The 22181-nt window shown below is 42.7% G+C and overlaps 1 protein-coding gene across 1 annotated transcript in view; it reads left to right on the forward strand.

The window, feature by feature from the left end:
* Positions 1-21336, forward strand: part of itga2b (integrin, alpha 2b) — a 56858-nt gene extending 35522 nt beyond the window's left edge. Inside the window, exons 20-31 of the mRNA XM_061731961.1 lie at positions 5436-5503; positions 6529-6664; positions 7662-7754; positions 8068-8144; positions 13901-13981; positions 14630-14738; positions 16319-16465; positions 16760-16846; positions 17112-17231; positions 17788-17889; positions 18382-18501; positions 21190-21336. Coding sequence (XP_061587945.1) covers positions 5436-5503; positions 6529-6664; positions 7662-7754; positions 8068-8144; positions 13901-13981; positions 14630-14738; positions 16319-16465; positions 16760-16846; positions 17112-17231; positions 17788-17889; positions 18382-18501; positions 21190-21276 — 1227 coding nt within the window. The 3' untranslated portion in view covers positions 21277-21336. The remainder of the gene's footprint in view (positions 1-5435; positions 5504-6528; positions 6665-7661; positions 7755-8067; positions 8145-13900; positions 13982-14629; positions 14739-16318; positions 16466-16759; positions 16847-17111; positions 17232-17787; positions 17890-18381; positions 18502-21189) is intronic.
* Positions 21337-22181: the final 845 nt, after the last annotated feature.

A 22181-nucleotide genomic window follows, 5' to 3' on the forward strand; every position in this document is an offset into this window, starting at 1 on the left:
TTTCACCAGGTGCGTGATGGCAACCCTTGCCCCTCTTATACCTTTGGGCCTGCTGTCGCTACGCCCCCTGCAATGTGGCTGGACAGCCTCGCCTGGATGCCAAGAGGCACGGGCGCAGGCTGGTCAGGGTTTCGCGGGTGTGTGTCTATACCCTTGCACCCTGGAAAGGCGGGACATTCCGGCTGAGGGGTGTGCCCTTAGGCGCTGGCCCCTCCCTGCCGGGAGGCTGTCATCAGTAGTCCTCCCGGGTCCGCACGCGCCACATCAACGTGCTGGAGCTCTGGGCTCTGCACTTCACACTAACATTTTTTGCAACTCCTGTGGGGGAGGCACGTGCCGGGTCGGTCGGACAGTGTGTCCACTGTTCCTTGATCGGCCACCAGAGGGGGCCCCGACTCTGCACAGCTGCTGCAGGTGTCCCGGGGCCTCCTAGCGTGGACAGCTCCTCGCCTGCCCGGCCTTCGGGCGTTGTTCCTGCCTGGAGACAGGAACCGGGTGACGGACTTCCTCTCCCGGCGCAAGCCGCCTTTGCAGAGGGTCCTCCAGAGGGCTCACGGGCTCCTCTTGGTGGCCCCCTTCCGACCGGGGAAACATAGTTTCCACTGCTGCGGGGGCTCTGCTGCGACACAACATGACGCCCCTCAAAGGGACCGTCTTTTCCAGCTGGGGATTCAGGTTTTGCACCCCGACCCCGTCGCTTTTGGCTCTGAGTCTGGCCGCTGCGGCGCCCGACCCATTGTTGTCGAGCTGTCCTGAACCCGTCAGAGCTGGCATCTCGAATGCCCATGTGCCTCCCACCCGCCTCTGGTATGAGTGCGAGTGGGGGAGATTCTCTGTCTGGTGTGCAGACGGGGCAGAGGACCCTGTTCTTTGCCCCGTGGCCACGGTCCTGGGGTCCCTTCGGTCCCTCCTGGATGGTGGCCGTGCTCAGTCCACTTTAAGGGTGTATGTGGCGGTCATTTCATCGCAACATGCCCTGGTTGAGAATGCCGCCGTGGGGTGCCGCCGGCTGGTTTCTCTTTCTCAGGGGGGCTCTGAGGCTGCCCCCCCCGAGGAGCCCAAAGGCCCCAGTTTTCGATTCCATTCGATTTTTATATAGCGTCTAATACAACAGGTGTTGTCTCTAGACGCTTTCCAGAGAACCTGAACATAAACGTACATGTAAACCCCCGAGCAGTGTGGGACCTGCCCATGGCGCTAGGTGCCCTCTCTTCTCCACCCTTTTGGGCCCTTGGCCCGGGTGGGCCTGAAGTGGCTCTCTATGGAGATAGCTTTTCTCCTCGCCATGACATCGGCGAGTCGATGAGTTACATGCCCTGTCAGTCAGCTCAGGGGCTACGTTGTGGCCGAACGTGGCGTTCCTGCCCTAGGTCCTGCAGAGAGTGGGCCAAGCCCTTTGTGCCCCGTACGGGCCCTTGCTGCTTATGCTACCGCGCCTGTGCGACGGGCGGAGCAGCTTGTTCTCTGCCATGGTGGCCCCAACAGGGGGTGTGCTGTTTCTGGACAGCACCGTCCCACTGGGTGGTGGACACCGTCGAGCGCGCCCACAGGGCCAGTGGCCGCCCCTTACCAGTGGGGGTAAGGTGCCACTCGACCAGAAGCGTTGCGGCTTCTCGGCTGCCCTGCAGGGGGTGCCTCTGGAGGACATCTGCACCGCGACTTCATGGACGTCGCCAGACACGTTCTCCAGGTTTTACCGGATCAATGTCGCCACTCCCCAACCATTGGGCGTGGTTCTACTCCCGGGTCCTTCTGCCCCTGGTCAGTGAGGTATGTGACCGGGATCCTACGTGACATTGTTGGTATTGGTCATCCAGTGCTTACAGCACCGCCTGGCGGTTAGTAGGGACGAAATAGAACGAAAGTTACGCCTGTAACTACGGTTCTATGAGTCCCGGATGACCGCCAGGCCTGCCGGTCACTCCGAATCCTCGTGCTCGCGAGAAGATTCTAGGAGCCGATCCCATGCTGACGCCGGAAGATATACCCTTCCGGGGGTCATGCAGGGGTCACGGGTGACGTGACATTGTTGGTATTGTACTCGACATGCGCATGCGCGAGGGAAGATATCCAGTGCTTACAGCACCGCCTGGCGGTCATCCGGGACTCATAGAACCGTAGTTACAGGCGTAACTTTCGATTTTAATCTGCACTTAGACAACATCTCAGACCCAGTATCCAGAGAATTTTTAAACCTTTTAAACTGTCTAGATTTTAAGCAACATGTCACACAGCCGACCCACAGCAGGGGGCGCACCCTGGACCTGGTCATAACCTACGGCCTGTCCCTGGGTGCGTGCTCTGTTGTGGACCTGGCTGTGTCTGACCATTTTTGCGTGTTTTTTAACATCACCAGTTTTAACCAGCGGGAGGCCCCGGTGAGAACGGTGAGGAAACGTAACCTAACTCCTGAAGTGGCTGCAAATTTTATCCAGATTTTACAGAACACTCCTGCAGAAATTTTACCAGCTCCCTGTGATTTTATCGTTGACAATTTTAACAAAATACTCAAAACAACGCTGGACTCAGTGGCTCCGATTTTAACTAAAAGAATTAGCAGAAAACCTACACCCCCATGGAGAACTGAGGAAATAAAGAAACTAAAAAGAAACTGCAGGAGTGCCGAAAGAAGATGGAGGAAATCAAAATTAACAGTTCATTATGACATTTTTTGCCAACACCTTAAGTACTACAATAACAGTATTAAAAAAGCAAGAACCGCCCATTTCAAAAACCTAATTCTAAATAACAAAAACAATTCCAAATTCCTTTTCTCCACAATAGATCTTCTAACAAATGGAAACCTGAACAGATCCCATAAGACAGCAACAGATGCCCTCTGTGACGATTTTGCAGACCACTTCAGGGGTAAAATTGATGACATTAGATCCAGTCTTTTATCTCAACAGATTTTAACTCTTAACACACCTGGATCAATGCTTTTACCTGAGGAAACACTGGAGAGTTTTGCCTTGGTTGATGCGGGGACACTTTGTAGAGTTTTCTCCAAGGTAAAGCCCACAACCTGCCTTTAAGACCCCATTCCCACACCGTTTTTTAAAACACTCTATGGGTTCTTTGAGGAACAGCTTTTGTATTTGGTCAACTGCTCTCTTCAGACGGGTGCCTTCCCCGCCGCCTTTAAAACGGCGGTGGTGAAGCCCCTTCTGAAGAAGAGTGGGTTGGACCCCAATGTTTTAAATAACTACCGGCCTGTATCCAACTTACCGTTTTTAAGTAAAATTTTAGAAAAACTTGTTTTTAATCAAGTGAATGAATTTTTAAACTCAACACACATTTTAGAGGCTCATCAGTCCGGTTTTAGGATGAACCACAGTACAGAGACAGCACTTTTAAAGATTTTAAATGACATCAGGTGCAATTTAGATAACCAAAAACTCACAGTCTTGGTTCTGCTGGATCTAACCGCCGCCTTCGATACAGTAGACCATCACATTTTATTAAACAGACTGAAGCACCTGGTCGGCCTCTCTGGTACTGTTCTTAAATGGTTCACGTCCTACCTCACTGATCGACGTTTCTTCGTAAGTATGGATACATGTTCCTCAGGAACCTATAAGATAAAGTGTGGGGTTCCCCAAGGGTCAATTTTAGGTCCAACTCTTTTTAATCTGTACATGCTGCCCCTTGGGGACGTCATCAGGAGACACGGCATCAGCTTCCATAGTTACGCTGACGATACGCAACTGTACATCGCCGTGTCTCCTGATGACACTGGGCCAATTGATGCCCTTTTTAACTGTATTTTAGACATCAAGTCATGGATGGCAGCAAACTTCCTACAGCTCAACCAGGGCAAAACAGAGATTTTACTCATCGGTCCCGAAGGCCAGAGAGAGAAACTTTTACCAAAGTTACAGGATTTTAAACCCTCAAAATCAGTTAAAAATCTGGGCGTGATTTTTGACTCTGAGCTCACTTTTATTCCACATATTAAAAACATAACAAAGATCGGTTTTTACCATCTTAAGAACATAGCCAGAGTCCGCCCGTTTCTCTCTCAGGCCAGTACGGAGGTGCTAATGCATGCTTTTATCTCATGTCGTTTAGATTATTGTAACGCCCTGCTCTCTGGTCTTCCTAAAAAGAACATGTACAACCTACAATTATTACAGAATTCAGCCGCACGCGTGCTGACGAGGATCAGAGGGCGGGAGCACATTACACCTGTTTTAAAATCGCTGCATTGGCTCCCCGTGCGCTTCAGGATCGATTTTAAGGTTCTTTTACTAGTTTTTAAGTGTCTTAATGGTCTTGGGCCTTCTTATTTGTCTGCACTACTTTTACCCTATCAACCCTCGCGGACCCTGAGGTCCTCCGGTGCTGGCCTTTTAACCATACCAAAAGTTAGAACCAGGACACACGGGGAGGCGGCATTCAGTTTTTATGGTCCCCGATTGTGGAACAGCCTCCCGGAGAACCTCAGGGCCGCAGAGACTGTTGATGTTTTTAAAAAGAGGCTCAAGACCCATCTCTTTAATCAGGCTTTTAACTGACTCATTTAACTCTTTTACATTTCTTATGCTCACCCTTATTTTTATTGAATCTTACTGCTCTGTTTTATATTTAGTTTATCCTTTCTTATCGCATTTTATTTTTGTTTAATCTCAATGTTTTATCTAAATATTTTAGTTGTTATTTATGGTCTATTTTATACATTTTACTGTTTTATTATTTTAGTTTTTAATGTCTTACTTTCTAGACATACTTTTAGGATTTTATGTTTGTATGTTTTATGTTTTTTATAAACTCCTTTAGTGTATTTTATCCTGTTTTCTTGTAGCTTTTATCTCCAGTGTTTCCTCATGGGGAGCCTCCATGCTGGGAGTGACTCTGGCCTGCAGGGGGTCGTCCTGGGGGTCGTTCTGGCCTGGATGGTTGTGGAGCTCTGTACCACGGCTTCACCGCTGTGGTGTGGACTCCTCTATCCGTCCGGGCCGGGATGGTCTCTGTGGGCCCCCCCCCCCTTGTAGCTGCGGGCTATGAGACCTCCTGGCGTGGACGGCTCCCTGTTACCGTTTCCTCACCTGGATCCTCTGTGCCTAGCCATGTCTACACCATGTGTCTGCGTGCGTGTCTGTGTGTGTTAGGAATTTAGGTGTATTGTAGTGTGCTTTTGTCTGCGGGAAGGGGGGAGGGGGGGGGGGGGGCATTAATAAGTTTTATGTTTATTTGTTTTTTCTTGTTTTTTTTTTTTCTGTTAAGCACTTTGTGTTTCATTATTTGTAGGAAAAGTGCTATATAAATAAAGTTTGATTTGATTTGATTTGATTTGATATATATATATATATATATATATATATATATATATATATATATATATATATATATATATATATATATATACACACACACACACCTGTACATCTCTGTTCAGTGTTGACCTAAGAGTGTGTGTGTGTGTGTGTGTGTAGACCAGGATCATCCTGGACTGTGGGGATGATAACGTCTGTATTCCTGACCTGAAGCTGAGCGCTGTACCGTGAGTAGAACATCTACAGAACATCATCTGTAGAACCTCTGTAGAACATCTGTAGGACATCATCTGTAGAACCTCTGCAGGATGTCTAAACTCTAACGGGACAGAAGGGTTTAAAAATATCTTATATACGTTCTTATATAGGTTAATATTCAGGTTCTTATATACGTTCTTATATAGGTTATTATTCAGGTTCTTATATACATTCTTATATAGGTCATTATTTACGTTCTTATATAGGTTATTATATATGTTCTTATATAGGTTATTATTTAGGTTTTTATATACGTTCTTATATAGGTTTTATATTTACATTCTTATATAGGTTATTATTTACGTTCTTATATAGGTTATTATATAGGTTATTATTTAGGTTCTTATATAGGTTATTTTTCAGGTTCTTATATACATTCTTATATAGGTTGTTATTTAAGTTCTTATGTAAGTTATTATTTAGGATCTTAGTTATGATTTTATAGTACGTTATTTAGGTTCTCATTCTAAATGAAGATGGCACATTTTTTTCCAATATAAGATAAGATAAGATAAGAAATCCTTTAATAGTCCCCCAGAGGGGAAATTTCCAGGTTACAGCAGCAAAGGGGATAGTGCAAAACAAGAGGCATCAATATCACACAATATCACACAACAATAATAATAATAATAAACACTATAACACTATAAACAGTATATACAATAATAATAAGAAGAAGAATAAGAAGGAGAATAAAAATAGTAATAAATAAAAAAATTCTAGTATACAAAAAGAAAAACAGATGGATATTTACAGATGTTATTTATGCCCGTTGCAGAATGGTTTTTATTGTCAGGATTGTTTGTATTGTTTGTGGTCTACTGTGAGCAGTGCTGGTTGTGTAGTCTCACAGCTGCAGGGAGGAAGGACATTTGGGGGTTTTTGAAGTGTCACATCCAAGTGTCCCTGCTAGCTCTGATAGAAGGGCAAACGTGTGTCTGTGTGTATACATGTGTGTGTGTATCCATGTGTCTGTATCCATGTGTGTACTCAGTGTGTCCCCCAGCGTGTTTGTGGGGGATGACCAGACGGTGCTGCTGTCAGTCTCGGCCAGGAACGACGGTGAAGGAGCTTATGAGAGCGAACTGGTGGTTCGAGTGCCGGAGAACACACATTTCCAGAGCAGCCAGGTGGAACAAACACACACACATACACACACACACACACACACACACACACACACACACACACACACACACACACACACACACACACACACACACACACACACACACACACATACATAGACACACACACACACACACACACACACACACACACTCAGAAACACACACTTCCAGAGTAGTCAGGTGGAACACACACACACATAGACACACACACTCACGTACACACACACACACACACACACACACAAACACACCTCGCCAAACACACACAACTGAAGAAGTGTATGTATGTGTGTGTATGTGTGTGTATATATGTGTATATATATGTGTATGTGTGTGTGTGTGTGTGTGTGTGTGTGTGTGTGAGTGTGTATACGTGTGTGTATAAGTGTGTATATGTGTGTATAAGTGTGTATACGTGTGTGTATAAGTGTGTATATGTGTGTATAAGTGTGTATATGTGTGTATAAGTGTGTATAAGTGTTTATATGTGTGTACATGTGGTGTATATGTGTGTATAAGTGTGTACCTGTGTGTATGTGTGTATATATGTGTGTTTAAGTGTGTACATGTGTGTACATGTGTGTGTACATGTGTGTATATGTGTGTGTACATGTGTATAAGTGTGTATATGTTTATACATGTATTCATGTGTGTATAAGTGTATACTGTATGTGTGTACATGTATTCATGTGTGTATAAGTGTGTACATGTGTGTATAAGTGTGTACATGTGTGTATATGTGTGCATAAGTGTGTTTAAGTGTGTACATGTGTGTACATGTGTTTTATATGTGCGTATACGTGTACATGTGTGTATTTGTGTGTACATGTGTGTGTACATGTGTGTATATTTGTTTATGTGTGTGTACATGTGTATAAGTGTGTATATGTTTATACATGTATTCATGTGTGTATAAGGGGGTACATGTGTGTATATGTGTGCATAAGTGTGCATAAGTGTGTATAAGTGTGTATAAGTGTATATGTGTGTATTACAGGGGCAGGACCGGCTGATTTGCCTCCAGAGGAAGGAGAACCAGACCATTGTCGTCGTCTGTGAACTTGGGAACCCCCTGATAGGAGGAGGACAGGTGAGTTACCTGGACAAGTGGTCCAAGTCCAGGCCCTGGTCCATATACCTTCTTATATAGGTTGTTATTTAGGTTCTTATATACAATCTTATATAGGTTGTTATTTAGGTTCTTATACTGTATGTGTGTGTGTGTATTCATGTGTTTGTTTGTGTGTGTGTGTGTGTGTGTGTGTGTGTGTGTGTGTGTGTGTCCAGGTCCAGGTCCTGGTCCTGGTCCAGGTCCAGGTCCAGGTCCTGGTCCAGGTCCAGGTCCTGGTCCTGGTCCTGGTCCTGTTCTGGGGGGTTGATGGTTCTAATCTCTGTTCCTGCAGCTGCAGACGGAGCTGCTGTTCAGCGTCGGTCACCTGGAGGAGGTGGAGAACCTCAGCTTCATCCTCCGGATCCGCAGGTAAGACACTTGTCCACCTGTCTGTGCACCTGTCTGTCTGTCCACTTTTCTCTCCACCTGTCTTTCCACCTGTCTGTCTGTCCACCTTTCTGTCCACCTGTCTATCCACCTGTCTGTCCACCTGTCTGTCCACCTGTCCACCTCAGTGTCCACCTGTCTGTCTGTCCACCTGTCTACCTGTCTGTCCACCTGTCTGTCCAGCTGTCCAGCTGTTAACCTGTCCACCTGTCTGTCCACCTGTCCAGCTGTCAACCTGTCCACCTGTCTGTCCACCTGTCCAGCTGTCAACCTGTCCACCTGTCTGTCCACCTGTCCACCTGTCTGTCCACCTGTCCAGCTGTCCACCTGTCTGTCCACCTGTCCTCCTGTCCTCCTGTCCACCTGTTCATTTTAGTCTTACGACGGAGTATTAGGGCCAAACTAAAACAAAAAAAAAGAGAAATTACGAGAATAAAGTTGTAATTCATGAGAAGAAAGTCGTAATTTATGAGAATAAAGTTGTATTATTACGAGAATAAAGTCGTAAAATTACGAGAATAAAGTCGTAATGTTACGAGAATAAAGTCATAATATTACGAGAATAAAGTCGTAATATTACTAGAATCAATTCAGAATATAATGAGAATAAAGTTGTAATTTTTATGAGAATAAAGTCGTAATATTACAAGAATAATGTTGTAATAGTCGTAAATATTCAGAATATAATGAGAATAAAGTTGTAATTTTTATGAGAATAAAGTTGTAATTTATGAGAATAGAGTCGTAATATTACGAGAATAAAGTCATAATATTACGAGAATAAAGTCGTAATTTATGAGAATAAAGTCGTAATATTACGAGAATAAAGTCATAATATTACGAGAATAAAGTCGTAATTTATGAGAATAAAGTCGTAATATTACGAGAATAAAGTCGTAAAATTACGAGAATAAAGTCGTAATGTTACGAGAATAAAGTCGTAATATTACGAGAATTAAGTCGTAATTTATGAGAATAAAGTCGTAACATTACGAGAATAAAGACGTAAAATTACGAGAATAAAGTCGTAATATTACGAGAATAAAGTCATAAAATTACGAGAATAAAGTCGTAATGTTACGAGAATAAAGTCGTAATATTACGAGAATAAAGTCGTAATGTTGCGAGAATAAAGTCGTAATATTACGAGAATAAAGTCGTAATTTATGAGAATAAAGTCGTAATGTTACGAAAATAAAGTCGTAAAGTTGCGAGAATAAAGTCGTAATATTAAGAGAATAAAGTCGTAAGGTTACAAGAATAAAGTCATAATGTTACGAGAATAAGGTTGTAATATTACGAGAATAAAGTCGTAATTTATGAGAATAAAGTCGTAATATTACGAGAATAAAGTCTTAATATTACGAGAATAAAGTCGTAATTTATGAGAATAAAGTCGTAATTTATGAGAATAAAGTCATAATATTACGAGAATAAAGTCATAATATTACGAGAATAAAGTCGGAATTTATGAGAATAGAGTCGTAATATTACGAGAATAAAGTCATAATATTATGAGAATTAAGTCGTAATTTATGAGAATAAAGTCGTAATATTACGAGAATAAAGTCGTAATTTATGAGAATAGAGTCATAATATTACGAGAATAAAGTCATAATATTACGAGAATTAAATCGTAATTTATGAGAATAAAGTCGTAATATTACGAGAATAAAGTCGTAAAATTACGAGAATAAAGTCGTAAAATTACGAGAATAAAGTCGTAATGTTACGAGAATAAAGTCGTAATATTACGAGAATAAAGTAGTAATTTTATGAGAATAAAGTCGTAATTTTACGAAAATAAAGTTGTAATATTAAGAGAATAAAGTCGTAATTTTATGAGAATAAAGTCGTAATATTACAAGAATAAAGTCATAATTAAATAAAAATCGACTTTATTCTCGTAATTTTATGACTTTATTCTCATAATATTATGACTTTATTCTCGTAATTTCCAATTCTTTTTTGTCTTAGTTTGGCCCTAATACTCAGTCCCTTCAGTTAAAATTGTTTTGTTTAAAGCTCATAAGAAAACTTTACCAATCAACGTTAAGAAAAGATTTGAAAAGAGAGAAAGCAAGTATAACTTAAAAGGAACAGAGATCTTTAAAAAAAAACAAGATTCAGGACTAAATTGATGGAACGTTGTGTTTCTGTGAAAGGAAGAAGAAAGAAACCAAAGAATCCAATTTAAACATTACATTCAAAAGAACAATTAAAGCCAGTATGTTAAGGAAATATAATGAAATTTGTTAGTTACGTTTGATTGACATACCCATTGTCATGAAAGGTGTAAACATTGGCCCGGTTTCCCAGATCAGTTAAGTAGCTCTTAACAGCGAAAGACTTCTTTCAAACCTTCTTAAGGAGCCTGTGAAAGAAAATCGCGTTCCCCAGAGTCGCTCTTAGCTTAAGTATCTCTTTCATTAAGAAGGAAATGAAAGATGCTGCTGACCCACTCTTTACAACCATCTTAGTGAACAAAGACTCACGGATCCAGGCGCGTCAGGCAAATCAATATCACACCAAGCAATGAGATATTAAAACAATGCACCCCGCACAAATTTTGATTTATTTTATACTTTAGATTTATATTGTTTAGCATTCATTGGTGACAGCAAAGGGGAAAAAAAGAAAAATAAGGAATAACAAGTGTGTTCCTGTATATGTTTTATGCATTACGTAAAAATAAAAGGATCATCATTTACCATAATTTGTCTGCACACATCCCACATCTGCGTGCATATATGAGATAATGTACCACACTCAAAAATGCTTCAGGGCACATCAAAAACACATCCACCCTCCCTCATCGTAGTCATCGCCATGCTTCACAATATGACTGTGCCCGCCGGACCAGATGAGCTGCCTCCCTTGGATGAGGACGCGGATTCTGAAGACGACGATGCCCCACCTCCGGTCCCTGGACCTCCCCGGAGCTCCGGTCCCCGGACCTCCGAACGATGCCCGAGCAGCACTCCACCAAGCCGGTGTCCAGAGAAGACGGGAGCTCATCGACCTGTTTTTCTGATTTCACTTCCCTTTCACCAGTCACCAAGCAGTCAGCTGAGCACCAACCAACTCCCCTAATCCCCAAACGTTAAGAAAAAAAAAAAACAGCAATAAACGCACTATCACCACACCACCCATAACTGTCTAAAAACTACTAAACTCCGCCACTAACTTTCAAGAATATTTTATTGCTGCAATATTTCAGTGCTGTTTCAGTGCTTTGAAGGTGTAGCATTGAACATTAAAGCAAAGTATTCTTGAAAGTGTTCGGGAGTTTACATATGGTTTTGGCTGGAAGAGGCGCGTGTGTCATGCGTAAAGCGTACATTACGCACACACTTATACATGCATGAGTATTCTTGGAGTATATCAATAAAATGGTCAATTCACAGGGACCCTCTGTGTAGTTTTGAAACCCCTATGAATCACACAACACAAGAATGAAAAGAGAACCAAGTTTAATTCAACCGTGAATATAAACACATGTCAGGAAATGAATCAATATCATGATTTGTCGCCCTCTTCTATATGCTGCAGCACTCCGAGCTTCTCCCTCTCCAGCTCCACCAGCGTCTTGCTGCAGGTGCAGGTGCTGATAGCAGGGCGCTGTGTGCGGCCGCCCCGCATGCAGACGCCGGTTCTTGCTGGTGCAGGTTGGAGCTCGGGGACAGGCGGGAGAGTGGGTGTAGGGCGACGTATTCCTCGGACTCGGTACTTGGAGCCGGGGGCGGGGAGGTTGGTGGTGCTGGTCTGACCCCGCTCCCAGATGGCTCATCCACCGGTTCCGACAGCCCCTGGTTCCCCAGGACATCTACCCCGCCCTCAATGCCCTCAGATGCCGTCTTGCCAATTATGGCCATCACCTTCTCTTCTGGCGTCTGGCGTGAGCTCCGTGTTGGCAGGTGAGCCACCAGCTGCGCGTCTCCACACACCCACCGTGTGTCTCCAAACATCCGCAAATTCAACGTTGATGAATGCAATATTCTGTTTAATAGTGAAAAAGGCAGCTAAATAAACGTCAGAATATTTTTTTGAGGTGAAGGATTCTGTTTTACGAGTCACGAGAATACAATGTGGTCCTATATGCTGTTCGTTAAGATAATTTGTCCTAATTCGTCCATCTTTCACATTTAATAACAAAACAATACATTTCCTCATTAGTCTCTTACCCAGAATACTTCTTATTTAGTTGCCGTCTTGTTTTCATCGTGAAAAAGGGTAATTGAATTATATTTATCATCTTAATTTTTCATTATAACACACATAACGCACAGGCAGCAGGGAATTAGTGCGTTAGGTAGCAGTGCTGCGTGTGAAAATGCGCTGATAGTGATCGGTGATCGATTTGCCTGGCATCGATTGAGTTGGTTTCAGAACCGGACAGCTCCTCCAAAGAGCTTCTGAAAGAGCGAAACTAAAGAACGGTGTTAAGAAGTCATCTGGGAAACACCCGTATCTTAGGGTTCTCTCTAAGTGGAAACCTTCTTTGAACCTCTCTTAAATCCTTAAGAGAGGTTGGATCTGGGAAACCCGGCCATTGTTTGTTGTTGTTGAATAGTATTAACTGAATTGTAACTTGGGAACTAAAAAGGAATGTGACTGTCTGTGTCGGCCGGCAGCTATTTTATTTCATTTTAGTTTTATTTGTTTACTTTGTTGTTGTTTTTTAATTTACCTTCTTTGTAAATTGATTTCTTGGGAAAAAGGGGCAGATTAAAAAAGATTCTCCTTCTTTCTGCTCCCTTTCGTTCAGAATTTATGAACATTTGTGTTTATATTAAATTGTTTGTTGTTTTATTTTATCAATGAACGAAATAAAGAATAAATAAATAATAAAACTAATGCTAACTAATGCTAACTAATGTAAACTACTGCTAACTAATGGTAACTAATGTTAACTACTGCTAACTGATGCTAACTGATGCTTACCTACTGCTAACTACTGCTACCTGATGCTATACTAATGCTAACTGATTCTAGCTACTGCTAACTAATGCTAGCTACTGCTAACTAATGCTAACTGATGCTAGCTAATGCTTACTACTTTTAACTAATGCTAGCTACTGCTAACTGATGCTAACTTACTACAAACTGATGCCAACTACTGCTAACTAATGCTAACTGATGCTAACTACTGCTAACTGATGCTAACTGATGCTAACTACTGCTAACTGATGCTAACTGATGCTAACTACTGCTAAATGATGCTAACTACTGCTAGCTACTGCTAACTAATGCTAACTGATGCTAACTACTGCTGCTAACTAATGCTAACTGCTGCTAACTGATGCTATATTAATGCTAACTGATTCTAATTGATGCTAGATACTGCTAACTAATGCTAACTGATGCTGGCTAGTACTTACTACTTATAACTAATTCTAACTACTGCTAACTACTCATGAAATGTATAAACATTGTTTGTTGTTGTTGAATGGTATTAACTGAATTGTAACTTGGGACTTAAAAAGGAATTGGACTGTCTTTGTTGGCCGGCAGCTATTTTATTTTAGTTTTTTGTTTACTTTGTTGTTGTTTTTTAATATACGTTCTGTGTAAATTGATTTCTTGGGAAAAAGGGATTAAATAAGATTCTTCTTCTTTCTGCTCCCTTTCATTCAGAATTTAGGAACGTTTGTGTTTATAATGAATTGTTTGTTGTTTTATTTTATCAATGAATGAAATAAAGAAAATGAATAAAAACCTGTCTGTCTGTCCCCTAGTAAGAATCCGGTGAACTCCAGCTCCTCCTCGGTGGAGGTGAAGGTCCAGGTTGAAGCCGACGCCTTGCTGGAGATCAGAGGGTACGACTCCGCCCCGGCCTTTGAGCAACTATGACTAAGCCGTTTTAACATTTACAAGCTAGACTGGATATGTGTTGCAGATCTCCGCAACTCAATTCTTTCTAGTCAAAAAGAGCATTTCAGATATCTACAATTACATTCTTCCTGTCCACAATTGTCATTTCATATATCTACAATTTAATTCTGACTAGTCAAAATGACGTTGTAGATATCTTGACCTGGAATCATGACTAGTCAGAACCAAGTTGTAGATATCTTGAACTGGAATCATGACTAGTCAAAATGACGTTGTAGATATCTCAAACTGGAATTACAGATAGTCATAATTTAAATGTAGATATCTATAATCCAGTTATAGATATCTTGAAATTAATTTTAATTAGGGATATCTCAAATTGGAGATATCTTTAACTTCCATTCTGCCTAGTCAAAATGTAATTACAGATATCTTGAATTAGAGTTTTTACTAGTCAAAATGACGTTATAGATATCTTGAATAACATTACGACTAGTCAAAATGCAGTTATAGATATCTGCAATGTTAATTCCGGGTAGTCAAACTTAGCCATTAAATGTTAAAACGGCTTGCCATAAGCAACACCTGAGTCCCTTCAGGACTGAACACCTGGCTCCGCCCTCTTCCTGCAGAAGCTCCGCCCCCCCGGACATCCTGCTGCCCCCCCCAGGCTGGCAGCCTCCTACAGTGCATGCTGGGAGTCTGGAGGACGAGGGTCCGCTGGTGGAGCACGTCTACGAGGTGAGGTCACCTGGAGGTCACCTGACCAATCACCTGACCGTGATGATCACCTGACCGTGATGATCACCTGACCATGATGATCACCTGACCATGATGATCACCTGACTGTGATGATCACCTGACTGTGATGATCACCTGACCGTGATGGTCACCTGACCATGATGATCACCTGACCGTGATGATCACCTGACCGTGATGGTCACCTGACCATGATGATCACCTGACCATGATGATCACCTGACTGTGATGATCACCTGACTGTGATGATCACCTGACCGTGATGGTCACCTGACCATGATGATCACCTGACCGTGATGGTCACCTGACCATGATGATCACCTGACCGTGATGATCACCTGACCGTGATGGTCACCTGACCATGATGATCACCTGACTGTGATGATCACCTGACCGTGATGGTCACCTGACCATGATGATCACCTGACCGTGATGATCACCTGACCGTGATGGTCACCTGACCATGATGATCACCTGACTGTGATGATCACCTGACCGTGATGGTCACCTGACCATGATGATCACCTGACCGTGATGATCACCTGACCGTGATGATCACCTGACCGTGATGGTCACCTGACCATGATGATCACCTGACCATGATGATCACCTGACTGTGATGATCACCTGACTGTGATGATCACCTGACCGTGATGATCACCTGACCGTGATGATCACCTGACTGTGATGATCACCTGATCGTGATGGTCACCTGACCGTGATGATCACCTGACTGTGATGATCACCTGACCGTGATGATCACCTGACTGTGATGATCACCTGATCGTGATGGTCACCTGACCATGATGATCACATGACCCCCTGCTCGCCTCCCTGATGCCCCGGTCCGACCTCGCCCCTCATTGCAATATATATATATATATATATATATATATATATATATATATATATATATATATATATATATATATATATATATATATATATATATATATATATATATATTACCAATTCTAATTTAAATAATTATTCTTGGCATTATCATGATATATTGTTTTATTGTGTATTATTATATTATTTTATGAGATCTCATGATATGTTATATTATAGTATTATTATATTAGTATGGTGATATAATTTTGTTATATGTTATAATATTATAAAAATGATTATGTTATATTAGGATATTATTATATTATTATATTATTATATGCTATTATAGTATTACATATATTACTTTATATTATATCGTGCTATATTATATCACTCTATATGACAATTATCTGGTTTTTTTTTTAAATTCATATTCTTAATGTATTTATTTACGTTCATTATATTATTTACACACACACACACACACACACACACACACACACACACACACACACACACACACACACACACACACACACACACACACACACACACACACACACACACACACACACCTAGATACATATCATTGTAACTCGATGTTGTCTTTTGTTGTTGTTTGTACTGTATGTCCACTGTCTGTATCTTGTATTATGTCCACTTGGTGTAATAAATAAAATTAAAAAAAGATCACCTGACTGATCACCTGACCAATCACCTGGTTGCAGGTGAGGAACCGCGGCCCCAGCCCGGTCAACGCCCGGCTAACGGTGGACGTCCCCGTTACCTGGCGACATCACTTCCTGCTCCGCGTCGCCGCCAACGCCTCGGAGGAATCGCTCACCTGCCGGAACCTGAACACATCACACTTGGAGGTGGGAGGTCCTCCGAACCTGAACCCACCTGTACCTGTCTGTGTTCACCTGAACCCACCTGTACCTGTCTTTGTTCACCTGAACCCACCTGTACCTGTCTGTGTTCACCTGTCTGTGTTCACCTGAACCCACCTGTACCTGTCTGTGTTCACCTGTCTGTGTTCACCTGTCTGTGTTCACCTGTCTGTGTTCACCTGAACCCACCTGTACCTGTCTGTGTTCACCTGTCTGTGTTCACCTGAACCCACCTGTACCTGTCTTTGTTCACCTGTCTTTGTTCACCTGTCTCTCCAGTTGCTAGGCAACCGCTCCCAGCAGACTGTAGGGCCCCGGCTCGTCCAGCAGGAGGAGACAAACACGCCGAGACAAACTGTCCACGTGGTAATTAGACGTTAGCTGTCCACCTGTCCACCTGTCTGGAGGCCACGCCCACTCCGGGAGGGAGTGGGCGTGGCCTCCACTGCTGCTGAGTCATAAAAAGTGTAATGTTTTCATGAATGTGTGTGTATATACATGTGTGTGTTTTTATATGCGCGTGTGTGTGTGTGTGTGTGTGTGTGTGTGTGTGTGTGTGTGTGTGTGTGTGTGTGTGTGTGTGTGTGTGTGTGTGTGTGTGTGTGTGTGTGTGTGTGTGTGTGTGTTACAGGCCTGTAACAACAGTGAGACGGACTGCGTCAGGTTCGAGTGTGATGTCACGGCGTTGGGTCGGGGCTTCAGCGCCGTGGTCCGAGTCTCGGCCCGGTTGGAGCTACACACCTTCACACAGGTAGTACAAGTACACACTTACAGCTACACACCTTCACACAGGTAGTACAAGTACACACTTACAGCTACACACCTTCACACAGGTAGTACAAGTACACACTTACAGTTACACACCATCACACAGGTAGTACAAGTACACACTTACAGTTACACACCTTCACACAGGTAGTACAAGTACACACTTACAGCTACACACCTTCACACAGGTAGTACAAGTACACACAGGTATACACAGGTATACACAGGTAGTACAAGTACACACAAGTACACTCACGGCTACACACCTTCTCACACGTAGTACAAGTACACACACCTTCACACAAGTAGTACAAGTACACACTCAAGTACACACACCTTCACACAGGTACACATAGGTACTCATACCTTCACACAGGTAGTACAAGTACACACAAGTACACACAGGTACACACAGGTAGTACATGTACACACAAGTACACACACCCTCACACAGGTAGTACAAGTACACACAAGTACACACAGGTACACACTCACAGGTACACAAGTGTTCTCAGGTAAACAGGAAGTGTTTCCTGCAGGTTTCCCGGCTGAACTTTGACCTGGTTTCCTCTGCTTCCTATGATGTCATCGATGCCCCGTCCAGGATCCAACCCTCGAACCTGGACTCTGGACACACACAGGTAGTACACACACACACACACACACACACACACACACACACACACACACACACACACACACACACACACACACATACTAGGGGTGGATTAAAAATATCGATATATCGATATTTTATCGATATACATGTGTAGGAACGATTATCGATACATAAATCCATAAATATCGATTAAAAAAAATAATATTTTTTATCCATTTAATCATCCAGTGCTCCTACCTAAGTCAGTCCTGGACGTTGCTCCCTCTACCAACCCTTAGTTTTTTTGAGAATCCCTTCCATTGCTAAAGCAAAATTGGTATCGTAACTAGAATATCGATATTGAATCGTGTCTGAAATTGTATCGACTTGGGACCTAGTGTATCGGAATTGTATCGTATCGGGAGGTCAGTGTTGATACCCAGCTCTAACACACACACACATATACCTGTGAGTAATGTGTGTGTGTGTGTGTGTGTGTGTGTGTGTGTGTGTGTGTGTGTGTGTGTGTGTGTAGACCCGGCTCCGTGTTCTCCATCGTCCTCATGAAGGTTCCTCGGTTCCGCTTGGATACGTTTTCCTGTCCGTCGTCTGTGGGTTTCTGCTGCTGTGTGTCGTCTGCTGCATCTTCTGGAAGGTACCATCTCTACCCAGTCGGATATATTATTATTATATTTTTATTGTTATTATTATTATTATTATTATTATTATTATTAATAATCAACTTTATTTGTGCAGACTTCAAGGTCCATTAAAAAACATACAGACACATAAAAACACTAAGAGAACATAAGTACATAAAAGACAACAGCTACAACAAGAGACACTCAAAGCAGTGTCTCCACAACGGAGACTGATATCTTGTTGCACTGAGGCAGGGGTTAGCCAGCAGTTTGATAATAGAGTTTTGAGACTCATCCAAACAACTCATAAAACTGTACATCAAGTTTCTCACGAGTGCATGAAAAGAATTATTGCCCATGTTACAGAACAATTCACTTGCACTGCTCCTCCCTGGTTTTCTCATTAAAAATTCTCATACAATCATTATATGCAACCTGTAGTTTGTGTAAGCTTGCCTTCTTGAACTTGACCCACAGTGGGGCAGTATAGAGAGGTGTACAATATGCTCTAAACAGGTTTGCCTTTACTCCATTAGAGCATGAGTGAAATTTCCTACATAGCATATTTGGTTGCGCATATATGCAACGCTGTCTATACAAATCATCATCAGACATTTGGTCTGTTATAGCATGTCCAAGATACTTTGCTTTGCTACACACTGAAAGCACTTGTCCTGACAGGAAGAAAGACGGAAAGGAAAGGTCCTTATCCCCTTTCGCCCTGCAGGTCATCACAACACTCTTTTTAGCATTATACTTAACATCGAACGCTATACCATATTCAGTACAGATATTCAAAAGCAGTTGAAACCCAGCACTGCTGGGAGAAGGTGTAGCTAAATCATCTGCATACATCAGTTGGTTTACTCGATTGTTCCCACCCATACAGCCAGTCTTACAGTTATTTAACTGCATTGAAAGATCATTCATATAAATTGAATAGGGCTGGCGAAAGTAGCCCCCCCTGGCGGACCCCATTTCCAACAGAGAAAGGAGCAGACACCCCATTTCCCCATCTGACCTGCATACTCTGGTTAGCATACCAAAAAGCTAATATTCGGATAATGCTACTAGGCACAGCCCTTTCTTTCAGTTTTAAAAGCAGCTTTTGGTGATTCACACGGTCAAAAGCTCAAGATGCATCAACAAATCCTACTAAAACAGAGGAGTTCTGGCTTCTATATTTTTCAACAACCTCTTTCAGAGCATAAATACATAAATCAGTCCTATGCTTGGCCTTAAACCCAAACGGATTGTCAGTAGAACCAAAATAGGAACCCAGTTGACCTAGTAGGACTCTTTCAAGGACTTTGGACATAACACTGGCTAAGGCTATTGGTCTGTAGTTATCCAGGCTCCCCACCTTGCCCGCTTTGACCTTGATTACCGGCACCAGAGTGAGAGACAACATAGATTGAGGCAACAGACTATGTGTCATGAGCCCAGTAAAACATATGGAGAGCAGAACAGCAACCTTAGGACTGGCATGTTTAAGGTGCTCAGCAGTGATCTTATCAGAGCCACTAGCTTTGTTAACAGCAAGCTGTTCTATTGCTTTGTGGACCTCATTTACTGTAACCCCAACAGCATCACAACTAAGAATGTTACCCACATTATATGGGTCACTCTTCACACAGTTAAATGTCGTAGAGTAATGCTGCCTCCACAGTTCTGCTATATTGTTCTCTCCAGAAACACCATCAATAGCACTGGGTAGAAGCATTAGTCCTGTCTTACTCTTACCTCCTTCCAGAACCCATTTCCATAATGGCTAAGGAGCACACCAGCCATGGACTCAGCTTTCATCGTCATATTTATACTTTTTGTAAGTTAGCTTTTTATAGTCCAAGACAGGTCCCTGTCTGGGCCGACCTGCTAGCACCCAAGCCATATGGGTCAGCTTTGCCTCTGCATGTTGAGCTGCCAAATGCTTATTCCACCCTGGCTTACCTTTTTTCTCTTATTAGCGTACCTAAGGAAAGGTCTACTGGCCTCCCACATAGCCCCCACAACACAGTCATAGAGAGCACATAAGTCCTTGCAGTGAGAAGTTACAGTACAATTCACATCAGAACATAAAATTGCATCATAGTGCAAATGTAGATTGTCAAACAGTTCATTAGTTCTCTCATAGTAAGTACGAACATCATCATTTGAGAGTTTGGACCAATCTAATTTAGCCCTCCAGGCACTATTCACCTCTTGAGACATCTCTGGAAGGCTGTCCTCATCAAGCACCATCATGACAGGAACATGGTCTGACATGGAAGCCTCATAGACAACCTCCGTTGAGTGAAGGCTAGCATGAGCATCAGCAGTGCTGATACAATGATCAAGCCAAGATGTTGTGTTCCAGGCTTCACTACTATAAGTGAAGCTCTCAGCTGGTAACATCTGACTAGATAATATTAGGTTGTTTTCCTCACAAAAATGTAGCATATGCTTAGCAAACAGTGAGTGTTTATCAGAGAGGTCTGCATTCATATCACCAACCACATACACAGTAGCATTTGTATTATCTGAAATAAAGGAGTTCATTCTGATGTTATTCATAAGGTGTATAAACATTAAATATCGTAAACACTTTGTTGTTTACCCTACACTCCACAGCAATGCACCAGTCAGTGTCAAGTCTGAAATTATTATCATTATTATTATTATTATTATTATTATTATTATATTTATATACGTTGTGTGTGCAGTTGGGTTTCTTTAGGCGAACTCGACCCCCCACTGATGAAGATGAAGATGATGAAGCGCAGCAGCTGGCAGAGCAGAGTCACGACTGAACAAAGACATCAGCAATGAGGCTTTATAGTAGATTACTGCTGGAGGGGGGGCTTTGATTATTCTGATTATTAGTTATTGATTAGTTAAGAAGCTTGAAAACTGCTGAACATTTATCAATAAAGTTTTATTTGAATCAAATAAGGTTTCTCAGTGATCTTCATCACCTCCGTCACCTCCTTCAGGTGATCCAGCAGGAGATCCAGTCTAAACGGTTAAAGGTATTGTGACATAATTTTTAACATGCTTTTAACACTATTAAAAGTCTTGGCCAATATCCCTCAAATGTGTCTAAAAGGGTGTAACAAGAAAAACTTCACTCCAGTACTCCATGCCTGGCTTTTTTTATGACTGTGTTTTTTGCCTGTGAAAAACGCATCCTTTTCCCCCTTTCCTGTCAATCATTGCCCCGCTCCTCCTCCCAAACCCCCCCCCCATCCTCCACTCCTCCTCTCCCCCAAACTCCCCGCACACAGCAGACAATCAGAAGGACTCAGGCCCCCGACTGACACCGGGCAAGCGGTCTTCCGTACGCCACATTTCCCACGCCCGCCGCTCGGACGGGGATTCGGCGCTGAGCTCTTCCCTCTTCGCTCGCCGCTACTGAGGGAATCCTTGTTAGTTTCTTTTCCTCCGCTTAGTAATATGCTTAAATCAGCGGGTTGTCTCGTCTGATCTGAGGTCGTAGGCGAAAAAAAAGGAGAGCGCTGCAAAATCATGGAGGTCGCTGCTCTTGGGTCACCGGACCAGAGAGTTCCGTCCTGCGGCTCGTTCCAGCAAACCCTTTGTCAGGGTGTGATACTTCCTGTTTTATTTTGAAGCCCGTGTCCTTGTTTTTCAGTTCTGGTCTGACCTTCCTGTTTCCCATCTGCCCTGATTGTCTGCACCTGTGTCTCGTTATCCCTTC

Source organism: Cololabis saira, chromosome 10, assembly GCF_033807715.1.
Source record: "Cololabis saira isolate AMF1-May2022 chromosome 10, fColSai1.1, whole genome shotgun sequence".
Lineage (NCBI taxonomy): Eukaryota > Metazoa > Chordata > Actinopteri > Beloniformes > Belonidae > Cololabis > Cololabis saira.